This window comes from Myotis nattereri (genome assembly GCF_964212035.1).
Source record: "Myotis nattereri genome assembly, chromosome: 8".
NCBI classification, from domain to species: Eukaryota; Metazoa; Chordata; class Mammalia; order Chiroptera; family Vespertilionidae; genus Myotis; species Myotis nattereri.
Genome location: NC_138083.1, coordinates 65810829 through 65825722, shown reverse-complemented (window position 1 = coordinate 65825722; position 14894 = coordinate 65810829). Strand labels below are relative to the sequence as shown.

The 14894-nt window shown below is 58.4% G+C and overlaps 1 protein-coding gene across 1 annotated transcript in view; it reads right to left on the bottom strand.

Annotated features, from left to right (window-relative positions):
* Positions 1–12275, bottom strand: part of PLXNA1 (plexin A1) — a 48461-nt gene extending 36186 nt beyond the window's left edge. The window contains exons 1-2 of the mRNA XM_081097139.1: positions 11076–12275; positions 9056–9238 (exon numbers count right to left, since the gene is read on the bottom strand). Of these exons, the coding sequence (XP_080953265.1) occupies positions 9056–9238; positions 11076–12260 (1368 nt within the window). The 5' untranslated portion in view covers positions 12261–12275. The remainder of the gene's footprint in view (positions 1–9055; positions 9239–11075) is intronic.
* Positions 12276–14894: the final 2619 nt, after the last annotated feature.

Sequence of the window (14894 nt, the reverse complement as noted above, 5' to 3'; positions counted from 1 at the left end):
GTAACTGCCCAAATGGCTCCAGGCAGGCTTCTCGGGGAAGATACCAAGTGAGGGGCCTCCATCCTCAGAGCCCCTATTTGTGGAAACTGGACAGGACCCCAACCTACATCCAGCCTACTCCCACAAGCCTCCTGCCCTGCTTAGGTGGGCAGCCTGCAGGCAGACACTACTCACAGGGAGCTGGAGGTCAGCTCTTTGAGCTGGCTGGGCCCAGAAGAGAAATGAGCCACAAGAGAGGGCCCAGGAAGCCAGGAGTCCAGTCTCTGGACCCACACTGCCTGGGCCCAAGCCCTGGCTCAGATACCCAACAGCTGTGTGACCCTGGTAGGGTGGTGAGCCTCTCTGAGCCTCAGTTTCCCTACCTGTCAAAGGGGAATGATAACCAGTCTTCCCCATACCAAAGCTTTTCTTAGGATTAAATGAGGAACAAGCCAGTGTGCCAAACAGGGCCACAAGGTAGGCCCCACGGCAATCCCCAAACCCCAGCAGCCAGTCACATAGACCTGACAAGGCCAGTCTGGACAGCAGCCAGGGAGCAAGGCTCGGAGGGTAAGGCAGGGCCCCAGTGGAGACCCTGAACTCAGACTGTCTTAACCCAAGTGACTAGAATCAGGACTCTGGATTTCTCCCCAAGGCCTGGTTCTTCCCTGCCCCATCCCTGAAGATGCCTCTGGTAGCACTCAGAAGCCCAAGCCTGATCCCAGCTCCCAGTGCCAAGCTTACGGCTCCTCCCTCCAACACCCTAGCCTAGTCTCTCACTAGGGAACACCTGCCCCCAGGGCCTTGTCAGGGGACACTCTTGAACCCCACCTCCCCTCTCAGGGATGAGGGTATGGACTGAGGCATGGCTGTCATATCCAGGGGCACATGAGCTCTGAGTCATGGTAGGGGGAGAGCTGGGCCTCCTCCCAGGGGTCCTGGAGAAGGTGGGAGAGGGGAGGCAGGCCAGGCATGGGTTCCGGAATGCCCCCCGCCCCTGGGCCGGCAGCATGCCGACTCTGACAGGTGGCACCCAACAGCTGCGACAGGGAGCAAATACATCATCTGTCCATCCACCTGCCCGACACTGGACTGCCCCCAGCCCTTAAACACACACAGGCAGGCCCCAAGGAGACAGGGCATTCATTCCTAAAGGGCACAGAGCAAGGAGGGTTTTGGGAGGCCCAGCCCACAGGCCAGAGGGTAGAAAGAGTGGGTAACAGCCCCACACTGCACACTGAGTAGCTAGGGTCCGGGGTCACCAGGGACCCTATATGCATACGTGGGACAGTCAGGGGTCCAGCTGGGAATGACCAGTCCTAGAGACATGCCTGCTGTGTCCTGGCTGGTTTGCAGGTTGTGGGGCTTGTGTAGGCCCTGAACTGCCAATAGCACTTGGGGACACAGCGTCTGGCCCAAAAGTGGGAGGATAGACGCAACATGCCACCAGGAGTGCATTCCAGGGAGAATGAGCATGCAGGGCAGGCAAGGGCCAGACCTCTGGCAGGATATCGGGGAACATGCCACCAGCAGTGCACATGCCAACACCACACCCACAGCTGTCCACTCTAGGACCACCCCGTGCCACCCTGGGACAGCTGGGCCTGCAAGAGCACACAGGAGACTTCTGGAGTTCCCTGGTACTTCCCCCCTACCTCTAGCTGTCACCTCTGTGTTTGGCAAACCTTTCCTGAAAGACCACCAGAACTTCCAGGACTGGCTGCGACCACTCTCCCTTCTATCTCCCACCACGAAAAACTCAGGGCCAAAACCTAGCCCTGCCACAGAGGTCCCTCTGCCATAGTGCCCTTCTCCGCCCTGGCTGAGAAAGGAGCCCTCCGTCTACCCAGATGGCTTTAGCAACGCTGTCCAGCTTCCCTGAGCACATTCCAGGCTGCACCTGGCTCAGTTACCCACCCACCCACAGCTCTGGCCTCTCTGCCTGGGCTTTCCAGCCTTGTCCACTTCTCCCTCAGTCTTCCCTGTCCCTCTGTACTGGGGAGTCTCCTGGATTCTGAGCTGAGGCAAAGGGCTATCAGCACCTCCAGACACCTCTTGGAGCCAGGGCTGAGCACCTAATACCACCACCATTGGGGCATCGTCTGCCCTCCCCACAGATGGGCCAGGGAACAGATTCACCCTTTCACCCTCAGGTCCCTGCAGATGGAGCCCTGTCCTGGGCCGAGGAGAGGCAGCTAGGGGTAGGCGGGTGGCCCCTGGCCCTGGAGGCCCCAGGCCCAGGCTGGCCCAGTTGGCTTCCCCTCCACTTATCACTGCATGGCTCTGGCCAACTGCTGCAGGCAGGCAGCTGACAGCCCGACCAGGTCAGCTGTCTGTCCAGCCTGAAACCAACAAAGGGCTCATTCTCCAGGCTGAGGGCAGGCGGGGGCACTGGGGTGGATTTCTGGGCTGTTCAGGCTGCTTGCCAAGACCGGCACGCGCCCTAGCTGCCCGGAGGCAGGGGACTGCCCAACTTAGCCCAAAAGGAAGGAAGAGAGTTCTCTGCTATGTTCACCCCAAGATGCAGCCCTCATGTCTCTGTGAAGTGAGGGTGTACTGACTGAGCTGATTCCTGGTCTCCAGACGGGGGTTGGGGGTAGAAGAACAGGACCATGGGTGGGAGGAAAGGCAGAGGACAGGGGCAGCAGCCAGCACATAGGGCTGGGGCCTCACAGGCATCCTCCTCCTCCTCCTGAGGTGCAGCTGCCAAGCCTGTTCCCAGCCCCCCTGTTCAAGGAGCGGGAGCCTCTGCCACCCTCTCTTGGAAGGATTCCCCAAGGGGAGGAGCTTATCTTCCCTCTCCTTCCCGATCAGCGCCAATGGCTAAGCCCTGATAGACACAAGCTCCTGGACCATTCGTCCCCCCTCATGGGCTGCCACGGGATTCCCTCCTCCTCTGGTTGGGGTAAGGTTCCAGGCCCCTTCCTGGGAACATTCTCAGAAAGACTAGGAAGAATTTGATACTGGAAAAGCAACTAGCAATTTCCTCTTGGCAGTAACTGGGTAATTAAAACATGATTTGAAAGAGACCCGATGGCTGTAAATGGGCCAGACACACCTGGCAGGAGTGTGTGTGTGTGTGGGGGGGGGGGGGGGGAGGCGGGGGGAGGATCCCAGGAATCTTATCTTTCCCGCCTCCTAATTCACAGACAGAGAAGAACAGGGACCAATCAACACAAGCAGTGGTCCTCCAAGACCCTCAGTCTCATCTGCCAACAGACAACCATCTCTAACTGGGTTAAGTGAAAAGGTCAAGGTCCAAAAGTTGGGGAGGCCAGCCTGCTGGAAGCTGCCTGGAGACTGGGCTCCTAAGGCTCAACCCTGCCATCGGGTGGAGGTGCAACGCTCTTCCAGAGAATCTGCAGCTGCTGTGGAGGCTGCACAAAGCTAGGCCAGGAGGCAGTGTAGGTGACACGGCCTTCCATCACATGTCATTGTCTGGGACTGTCCTCAGCTGGGATGTGGCCAGGGTGCCCACCTGCAGCCCGAAATTTAGCACCTGATGCAACCAAGGATGCTGTGGCAGGCAGCAGTGACTGGCCCAATGTCATCTCAAACTCAAAAGCCATTTGTTGCCCACCCTCCCATTTATGACGCCAGAGCTCCACAGAGCTGGGGCCCTTACAGACCGATATTACCCACCCTACCCCCACCTGCTGGGTCCCCAACACAAGCAAGTAGACACAACGCCTTTCCACTTTCTTGAAGCCACCTCAATCCTCTGGTTCCATGCCTCCACCCAGGCCAGCACTCCAAAGTCTCAGAATCCTGTGGGATATCTTCCTGTCCCCATGACGCTGACCACTGCAGGATCACCAGTGAATTGGCTGCCACATGTGGAATAAGAGTTGCCTGAGGCATCACCTGACACCTCTTTTTCCTCAGGCCCCCTCAGTTCCCAGCATGCACTAAGGCACCTTGAGTTTTGGCCATGCTGTTACCTTCCTCCAAACACCCTTCCCAGCAGACTCCCAATCCCCTGGACTGTTCCAGCCTCTGTACCCATCTCACTGTGCTGCCAGGGCTCCCACACTCTGACCCCCAAGAGGACAGGTCCTGGAGAGCAGGGCCCAGTCTGCCATGGGTGGGAGGGTGGGGGGAGACTGCACATTGTGGGCAGTAACCTTGGGCCCTCATGAAGCTGCCCCCAGGCTGGCCCTGGACATGCTAAGGAATGAGCACAGGGAGGCCAATGCTAGCCAGCACCTGCAAGGGTCATACTTATCAAAGGTACCCAGGTGCCCCTGCCAGGGCTGAGGCCTGATTAGCCAGACCCCACAAAAAGGAGGGTCTGGAGTGCTGGGCCAGCGGCAGGACCCTCCATGCACATCTGTGGACAACTCCACTGGCCACCACCTGATGGGAAGCAGAAGCAATGCTCATGTGGCATGGGCTCTGGGACAAGGAGCTGGGACGGCATTAGACAGACCTGTAGGATGAATGAGAGGTCCCTGTGCCCTTCGGGCTCAGCGCCCTGTGGCCAGCTGCACCAGGGGAGCCACAAACAGAAGGTCACACACACACATCCACAGGGCACACAGATATCTGGACACAGGGCACAATGCGATGCACCCAAAGGTTCTAGTGACTACTGTCCTTGGTGGGCAGGGGCAGGACACCTGTGGGGCCCACAGGCACAACAGCTAAGACAAGGAAGCTGGCAGCCAGGACCGCTCCTCTCCCTGCCAACAATCCCCAGGGGAATGACCACCACCAGGACCAGTCACTTGGCATGAGCATGAGTGCCTGCTGACCAACCACCCTACCAGGCTCTGCCACACATCCCCCCCCACCTAGTCTTGGAAAACACCTGGAGGTTCAGGATGTAAAAACCACAGCAGATCCGGCAGCCCGACTCCCAGGGAGAAGCCTGATAGAAACACGGCTCTCGGTCATGGAAGCCGGGCACAGACACTGGTGAAGCAGCACTGCTGTCAGACCCACGAGGAACACACCACCACGCCCCAAAGTAGAACATCACGCACACACGTGCGGAGCACAAACCTCCACCATAACACAGAACCACTCTGGCTATCCACACAGCAAGGTCCAGTCTCACAAATAGCGCTGGGGCCTGGTCCTGCCCAACATCTTTCTTGGGGCATCCACTGGCAGGAGTCCAGGACTGTTTTCTCCCCACCCAGTGCAGGTATTGAGCTCACTACGAAAGACTCAAACCAGGAGCTACCTTGGGAACTCCTATAAGGCCAAGGAGGTCCCCAAAGGCCACATGAGGGGTGGGGGTGGGAGGGGCTATATGCAGGGCTGGGGCTCTGGGAGCATGTCAGCCCAGGAGGGTGGGCTGCCTATGTGGGGGTAGCAGGTGGCAGGCAGGGCCTCTAGGGAAAAGGAGGGGAGTTAGGGGGCACCCCCAGTAAGCCCTGACCAGCTGAAGTTGGCAGGTATTAAATTAATCAGCTACAACTTTATACAACATTTGGAAGAGTCTATCCCAGGAGCCAACCACACCCCTGGAGCTCTTCAGTCACTTCTTAAAACCCAGGAAGGCCCTGGCCAGATGGCTCAGTTGGCTGGAGCATCATCCCATGCACCAAAAGGTTGCTAATTTGATTCCCAGGGCACATACCTGGGAATGGTTGTGGGTTCGATCCCCAGTTGGGGCATGCATGGGAGGCAACCAATCGATGTTTCTCTTTCCCTCTCCCTTCCTCTCTCTAAAATCAATAAAAACATATCCTTAGGTGAGGATTAAAATTTTAAAAAGAGCCCAAGAAGGACCAGGGCTGGGGAAGGCAGGGGTGTGTCCAGCATAGAAGGTACTGCCCTTGGGTCAGCAATGGGTGGGGACCCCAGACCCCAGCATGAGGTGAGAACAGAGGGCAGGAAGGCAGTGCCCACTGCACTCACACAGTAGGGCCAGGCCTGGGGTCCCACCTCCAGGGCAGGAAGGGCCCAGTCCTCACTAAGGCCTAGAGGAGAGGTAGCTGGATAGCTGGGCAGCTGAGCAGGAAGGTGGCACAGCACTGAGCCAGGCTAAACAGAGAGCACCCGATGGCCCTCCCTGCCTGGGCCCTAGCCCTCAGACCACAGCCACCCCATGGGTAGGATGAGGTAGGAGAGTGAATTCTGCTGATGCTTGCTGGTCCCTAGCCCAGGAGGCATGTGCCAGGGAGCAGGCATCCTTTGCAGTCGGTCAAGGCTAGAGGCTTAGCTTGGGAACCTAGGGGAGGTCACAGAGCTAGGGTGGGCAGAGTGGGACTGGAACCCGAGTTGAGGAGCAAAGGGGGGCACCCTTTCCCCCTAGGCCCACCCTGCTCCTATCCTCTACCTGTAGACATGCCCTGGGGTGGGATTTGAGCCAGTTTCTAGGAGGGGGAGGCAGACAGAAGAAGGCTGGGCCACAGGAGCTGGAGCTCAGCCTGGTCCTAAGCTGATGTCCTGGGCTGTGGAAAGAAAGAGCCCTGCAGGCTGGCAGCTCGAGGCAGGAGCAGGTGGGAGGGGGGTGCGGATGGGGTGTCCCTGGGAGAGGGGCCGCCTTAGGCTTACTCAGAGCGGGAGCGGGTCACTGAAGTCGGGGCCCCCATTTCCTGTCCTCCAGGGACCCATACAAAAGGTAGAGAGGCTGAAGTCACAGCTAGGACCCTGGAGCCAGTAACTCTGGATGCCCGCAACTTCCACCTACATGCCTCAGTTTCCTCATCTGTCAATCGGATGACAGGGTTGCTGTGAGGACTCTGAGACGCCAGCACACGAGCACTCACTGCATGTCCCAAGTGGGAGCAGGAGCACACCAGGCTCTTGGCCTGCCTGCACATCCTCTCTCCTTCCTCAGGCTGCACTCAGTAAACCATGGCTCAGAGAAGCTGAACTGGCCAGCTCCTGGTCACACAGCTGGTGAGGGGGAGAGCCGAGAGCACACCACGCTCAGTCATTTGTTCGAGACTGGGGTGTGAACAGTAATACAACAGCCTACCGAGCCACCCTCTACTGGGGGAGGTACATTTGGATGGAAGGGGTGCAGGTAGCAAGTCTAGGGGTAAGGCAGGGGTACACTTCTGAGAGCCTCAAAACCAATGCAATAGGATCCCCAACTTGCAGACTGCCACCACTGGGCGGACAGCCTGGACATGACTGACCCCACATACAGAAAGGGCAGTGTTCATTCAAGCGCAGTGTGTGGTGCCCAGCTGATGAGTCCAGGGGTGAAAAGAGCCGGTACCCATGGGGTCTGTAAAACAGGTATGGGGGTGCGGGGCGGGGCGAGGAAAGGAAGAAGGGGACTTCCGGCTGTGGCTTCCCAATGCCCAATTAAGCCCCTTCTCATGAATGGGCCCAAGTCCAGCGCCACAGTCCGCATGCTGGGTCTCAGTTGCTCCTCTGTGGGAGTGGTCAGAGAGGCAGGAGAGCAGGACGAACTGGACTCAAAAGCTCCCACCCAGATCCCACCCAGAAGAGGCCCTGGGGCACAGAGAGTGAGGAGTGTGTGTATGGGGGGTGGCAGGCAGGATAGGGTTGGACTAACCTGTTCTCCCAGACTTGCAGGGTGGTCTGTGGGCACATACAGCACCTCAGCCAGCTGCCTGCCAGCCATCAGCCATCAAAAGACTGGGAGAGGCATTCCCAGCCGCGGGGAGCCTGCCCTCCTGCTGGGACACCATGTGGAATGTCTCCAAAGGGCTCCCCCAGCACTTCCCATGCACCCACCTCAGGGGGAGGTCCTCTGGCCCCTTCCAGGCACAACCTGTGCAACACACCCCACAGAGGCTCTGATGGCCCTCTCCCCTGCTCCCCCAGCCCTGTGTGTCCTCCCTGGGACAGGAAGGAGTGAATGCTGAGTGGGGGCCTTACCCCTGAGAAGGGAAAAGGCCCCACTCAGGCCATAGGCTGTACCCTCAACATGAGGGCACAGGGGCTTACGCAGAAGGTGGCAGGGTCTGCACTGGCCTCCCTCTGTCCCCACTTGCTAGCTGGGCAGGCACTCAGCCTCAGTCACTGTGAGCAGAAACCCACAGCACCCAGGGTGGTCTTCAGTCAGCAGCCCAAAGCTGGGGTGGGGGGTGCCCCTTCTCAGAAGTCACAGTCTGTGAGGAGTGGAACATGATTCCCACCATGCAGACATGGGAGACCTCTCCTACATACCCGACATGGGAGCTGAGAGCACAGGCTAGCCCAGCCCCCACCCATGGTGCACAGCAGGGAGCTGTGTCAGCACGAGGCCGGCCACAGGACAGCTATTATTTCACTCGCCAGACTCCACCCCTGCACTGACCCTCTGGGCTCCCAGGCCCCCCATCCTACAGATGCCCTGGGAACTTCCTCCACAGCAGGCCAGCCCTACCCTGGTCCCACCAAGTCAGCCTGATCCACAAGGTGGCTCACTCCATCTGCCCGTCCAGGAAGCCCTCCCAAGCCCAGTTCCATAACAGCTCCGCTCAGCCCAACACTTGCTGGTAAGAAGGAAACCTGGAAATACCAGACAGGCCCTGCCCCATAGTACCCCATTCTCACCCTGAGAAGTCCAGGGGATGGTCCTGGAGCTGGTCCCTGTCACTCTGCAGTGAGTCACCACACTCCACTCACCCAGCCAATGGCGGGTGGGGGTGAGGGGCACTACTGTTGCCCTGCCTTGGCTTTGCTGCCTCCTCAAAGGGTGGGGGGTGGGCGGGCCTCCCACACAGCAGAGGGCGACCTTAGCAGACACTGGATCTCCAGGAGGGGAGGGGGCAGGCACACCTTCCTGTACCACCCATACACATAGACTTCCCAAGTCACCGTGTGTCTTCAGCAAGCAGAGCCAGCATCTCCAGGCCCCAGGAGGATGGTGGGATGGCCAGCCCTCTCACAAACCCTGACCATCCAGCCAAAGCCTTTACAGTATCAAATGCAACACTGACCCACAGGAGGACCAAGGGAAGGCAGGTAGGGGCCCAGTGAGGCACCTTGGCCCACGCTTACCCCTTGTCTGAGACCCCATGGTCATTGAGCCTAACACAGGGGCGGCACCCCACCTCTTCATACATTGGATCTGGCCTCCAGGTCACGGAGCAATGCTGTCTCCTACCCCCAGCTCCATCCACCCCATTACCCTGCCCCCACCTCCACTCCCAGGCCTGACCTTTCGAATGCGGCCACTTCGAGTGCCAGTGAATACCACAGTGTGGCCCCGGTAGTCATAGGCAGCCACGGCGGTCAGGCCATCCTCCTTGTCCACAAACAGGGGCATGCCCTCTATAGTAACCGTGCCTCCCAGTGGCTGGTTGAAGTCCTGCCCGCAGAAGTCATCGTCGATCTGCAGGGGCTGTGGGAGAAGAGAGGTGAGACTTTAGGCTGCCCAGCCTGCCCCAAAGACCTTCTCCCTGAGAGTGGGGTCTCGAAGCCAGGACCAGCCAGCTCTACTAACTGAAGGGACTCACAGAGGGTCCGCATAGGCAAGCACACGGCCATACAGAAGGGATGTGGCCCAGGGTACCGCCCACACAGATCTGAGAGTGGGAACCAATTTGACAGATGGAGAAACCAAGGCTCCTTGAGGCCCAGCAGGCCCAGGGCTGGACCCATTTCTCACATGCACACTACACACAGGCCCCATACCCATTCTGGATTAGGAGGCATGAAGGAGGAGGCAGCTGGGGGAAGGTCAGGGAACAGCCAACCAGGGACCAGGCCTACTGCTCCAGTGATAGCCACACAGAGGCAGCGGACAGCCCTGGAGGGGGCTGTGGGCCACAAACTGTCTTGTAGGGTTTTATTCAAGAGAGGAGACAAGGATCAACCCAAAAGGCAAGGGAAGGGTCCAGCTGAGGAGGTGATGAGTGTGAAATTACAGAGAAGACCAGAGCACAGGGAATGTGCAGGCTGTTCCAAGGCAAGAGGGAGGAGGGCAGAATGAAAGAGGCAGGTTCTAGGTGGGCAAAAGGGGACAGCGGGTCCCCTGGGTAGCAGGCACAGAGTTTGAGGTTTGCAGGGGAGAGGACCACCAGGGCTGGGAGCCAGGAGGGGACGGGCAGGAGGAGAGGCAAGGTCAGGGCTGGGCTGGGGTCCTGGAGGGGATGCGAGGAGAAAGTGGGAACAATGCCCAGGAAAGGGGCAGACCTGGCCATGGGCACAAGGAATGAAAATCACAGTGTGACCTCAGCAGGCACCGCCCCTCCAAGCCTCAGTGTCTCCATCTGTACAATGGAGACAGAATGCCTTCCTTGAAAGGCCAAGAGGGGAATGAATGATGCATCTGTCTAGTGTACCCAGAGCCTTGATGTGGAGGCTGGCCCTGTCATGAGGCCCCCACTGCACTGGACATGCGAAGGGGACCCTCACCATCCCACCTGCCCCAGAGACAAACAAGTGTCATTCCCATTATAGATATGGGAAAACTGGGGCCAGAGTGGGGTTGGGCTTTCTCTGGGCAGCCCAGCAAGTCCCGGGCGGCAGAAGCAGTGGGGCTGAGGCCTGGCTCTGGAGTCCCCAACCTGGGTGAATTCCCGGCTCTTTCACTTGCGACCCTGAACAAGTTCCCCTCTAAGCCTGGTGTCTTCCTCTGGAAAAAAGTTGTTGCTACCACCTGGGCACACGAGATGCTCCCCAAAAAGCAGCTGGTCCCAGGCCGGCCCCATCCGGGCCTAGAGACAGGAGATACGGCTGCCAGCTACTGAGCTCCCAGTATCCATGTGCTCAGGCAGCATCAATGTCAGTGCTGGTGTCATCAGATCCCACATGGCCTGGCACCCAGTACAAGAGTGAGCACAGCTCGTAACAGGGGACTGTGGGGGGAGATGCTGTCTGGTGCCTCATCTCCTCAGAGATCTCAGAGCCTCAGAGATCTCATCTGAAAAATAGAGACTAGAAGGTGCCAGCAAGCACCCAGAACAATGCCAGGCACGTGGTCAGTACTCTGTCCAACAGGGACTTGTTCCTCCCACCCACACCTCCTAAAGGAAGAGGACAGCCTAGAGCTGCAAGCAAGCTCTGAGGCCAACCACTACCCTCTGGGAAACAATGGGCAAGCGGCAGCACCTGGCACAGGGCAAGTGGCACATTGTTATTCAGAGGAGAATGGGTCACACAGAGCCAAGGCTGTCCAGTTTGTGAGGCTGGCAGGGCGGGAGCAGCCACCCTAAGGAGGCAGAGTGCCCACTCACCGAGTTGATGCAGCCCAGCTCCTTGTTGAGCAGCCAGGGCAGAGAGAGCTTGCCCTCGCCACGGTAGCAGGACTGGATGCGCTCCTTGATCTTCTCCTTGATGGCCCTGAGCGTGAACAGGCACAGCACCGATTCCTTGGGCGGCTTCACACGGTTCTTCTGGCCCTGAGCAAACACGGTGAACAGCACATCCTCATTGTCAGCCAGGCCTAGCTGGCGGGCCAGGGCGCTGCCAGGCCGGCTCAGGTACGCATCCTGCACCAGGCGGTACTCCACCCCGGCCTGCTCGCAGCCGATGGGGAACTCGACATATGAGTAGAATTTGGGGTCATCCACACACAGCCGCACAATCTTGGAAGTGAAGAAGTGCTCGCCGGCAGCATCGGGCGAGGTCAGCTGTGTGTCCAGTTGCAGAGTGAGGTAGTACACAAACTGCTCACTGCGGAAGCTGTACACATAGTAGATGTCGAAGGCTGGAAACTTGGACAGTGTGTCTGAAGGGATCTTGAGCTGCGACGACACGAACTCATCCTGGTACACAAAGCTGAACATGTCTGCGTCCTCCTCGTTGGCCATGAGCCGGCGGCTGGACAGTGTAGGGAAGTACTCAGACTTGCCATCGATGGGCGTGCCCACAAAGAGCTTGGCCTGGGCCTGGCCCGGCGGCCCGGCAATGAGCACACCTGCCATGCTGCCCGCCTCACGCACGCTCGACAGGTAGTGCTCCTTGCGGTGGTGCGGTTCACCCAGCTTGAAGAGGTCGTCCAGCCGCAGGAACTGGCAGATGCCCTGGGAGGCGCTGCCACAGGCTAGCAGGCGGTTAGCAGCATAGTCCAAAAGCAGCAGCTTGTTGACATTGTTGGTGCTGCCCAGGCCGTGTGGGCATGACTGCACGCTGGGCGGTGGGTAGCACTTCTCGTTGTCCTCCACAGGGCCTGTCTCGTGGGTCCGCAGCAGTGTCAGGTTCCCCGACAGCTTGTAGATACGGTTCACCGCGCCCACATATACCTCGCCGGTCTGCTCGTGGACCACCAGGTGGGTGAGGCCCCAGTCGCTGGCTGAGAAGGTGCGGAAGACAGGCTGACGACCCCCGCCAGCCCTAGTGGCACCCACCACTGCCCGAATGACGCCCAGCAGCAGCAAGAGCATCAGGAGCACCCGCGGGCTCAGACGTAGCAGTGGCATGGCAGGCCTGGGCCTCAGGCCTCGGTGCTCAGGTCCTGCAGGGATGTGCATCACGGGGCCAGGAGCCTCAGCTCTGCAGGGAGAACAATGAAAGAAGGTGTGAGCATGGGCAAGAGCTTACTCCTAGAGGGCAGACACACCCACATACCTGCTGAGCTCTCTGGTGTGCCTGTCTAGGCTGGGGCATCCCATCCTCCACCTCCACAGGCACGATCTAACCCTGGAGAAGCCAGTGGTGCAGAGAGGACACCTCCCTGGCCTAAAACCCTGCAAATGCAAGGGGTGCACCAGGAGTCATCAAGACCAAGCCTGTGACCCCAACATGTAGCATAGGACTCCTATCTGGCTACCAGATATGCATCATGAATGCCTAGGCCTACCACTGCCAGCCAGGTGGAAGAAAGTAATGGACCCAGGAACAAGGAGGCAGGTGAGAAGGGCTTGGGGGTCTAGACTGGGAGTCATCACCTCCTGACTCAGAACCTCCCCATGTCCTAGGGGCAAGTCCCCCAAGCTCCAAGCTCCTAGGGTGGGTGACAGCCTCCACTCAAGGCTCTGGGGACAAGTGCTCCCTTGCAGGCCCTGGATAATCCTACTTGCAGGCCCTACCCCCGCAGCAGACAAAGACATATGGGCAGCAATTCTCAGTGAGGGCAGAAGGCAATCTGGGTCACCTTGGCCCTGGGGACAGCCCCTTGCTGACCTCAAGCCCCTGTACTCTGAAGACTGATCCAGAAACCAAGCTGTGTGCATGTCTCATCTACCATCCGCATCCCCAGCCAACAGGTGCCCCCACCTAACCCTTCCCAGGTGACCTAGTGAACTGCCTCTGAGTTCCCCTTCAAAACCCTTAACCCAACTCCAAGGAAAGAGAAACTCCTTCAAAGATAAGAGAGAACAGAGGCTCCCTGAACCTTACCTCTCAACAGTGGCTCTCTCTCCCCAACCTCCAGCCCTTCTACCCCCACCCAGAGCCCAATCTGACAGCCCCCAGGCTCACCTCCACCCGCCTCTCCTCCACTACCTCATCATGCTCCCAGCACCACTCACTCTCATAACAGGCCCAGGCACGCCCAGGATCCTCACCCTCCAACCCCAAGTCACACTCACCCTCTAAATCTCCCCTAATCTCCCACCTGGATGACCACAGCACACTTGGCACCCTCTGCTCATGTCCACCTACAGCCCAGTCTCCACACAGTAGTCCAGGCCACTTTTCTGAACCACATTTAAGGTCACCAGCCCCCCTCCCCAATTCTGCTATGGCCCCCTCTTACTCTGGAAAAGTCTCATCTCCCCCCCAGCCCAGAAGCTGACAGTCAGGTACTAGTTTAAACCCAGACTCTGTTGCTGTAGCCATGCAGCCCCATTTCTCCATTTGTAAAATGGGAATGACAACATTTTCTTTCTCATGGGTAAAAGGGAGAAGGTCAGGGCACTCCTACAAGGTGCCACCAGCAGGAGTACCCTCTCCATGCCAGCAAGGGCCCTACCCTGGCTCTGCCAGATGTACTGGGGCCTCTCACCCAACTCCTGGCTGGAGAATGACCGCAGAGATGCTGAGCACCAACTGCAGGCAGGTGCTGGCGAGAGCTGCACACATCCTTTGCTCCCAGCGAATGCCTCTAATATAGCCTGATACCTCATGTTACAGATTGGGAAGCTGAGGCCCAAAGGACCCTCTGCCAAGACCAGGTTGGGAGCTGGCAGCTGACTACCAGACAAGGCCCAGAGGCCTCTAGGCCTCCATGTCTGCCTTCCCCTGGGCCCTTGGACTTGCTGTCCCCTCCCCTGTTCCCACACTCCGGCTCCGGCTCAGCTGCCTCCCCTAACCTGCTAGCTAAAGGTAGCAGCTGCTCCCTCACAACCAGTCACCCAGTTTGAACTTGCAGCATAAGACTTGCTAATGGCTTTGTTACTTATTCTTCCCAGACACTCTCCCACTAGAATGACAGTTCCCTGTGAACAGGGCCTAGCTCTGTGATTTGCCAGGGTATCCCCAAAGCTGACCCCAGGAGCCAATACTTGTGAATAAATGAATAAATAAATGAGTGGGTCCTGGACAGAGCAGGACCTGCTCCCTCACCTTGTCCTCCCTCTCCTCATACCCTCTGCCCAGTGATGCCCACACCCACTGCTCAGCTAGGGAAACTGAGGCTCAGGAAATGAGAGGCATTAGCTAGGATCCCACCAGCAAGAAAACCAGGTTGTGCTGCCTTGCAGGATCCTCCCCGCAGAATGTCAGCTGCCTTTGCTTGAGGATCTCTGCCCAGACATAGCCCCAAGAACTACAGTCACCAGGGACCTCTGCTGGCAGCCAGGAGAGGAGTCCCCAGCCCTCTACACCCTGCCCCCAGCACAGAAGCCCAAGGCAGACCAGAGAAAAGGCTTCTCACAGTGGCAGCAAGGCCTGGGCTGAAAGCTGAGTACATGTGAACTCCAAAGAAAACATGAATCACTCACCGTTTATCAGTTCAAAGCAGACGTGCAATTACCAGGGGCTGGGCTCTCCCCTCCTCTGGGATAATTATACACATCTTAATGCAATTACGGGCCCTACTTTTTATATTAAACAGGAGAGACCCAGCTGAAGAAGCCACCATCCAAACCCTGGGTCCACACCCCATGGGCTCA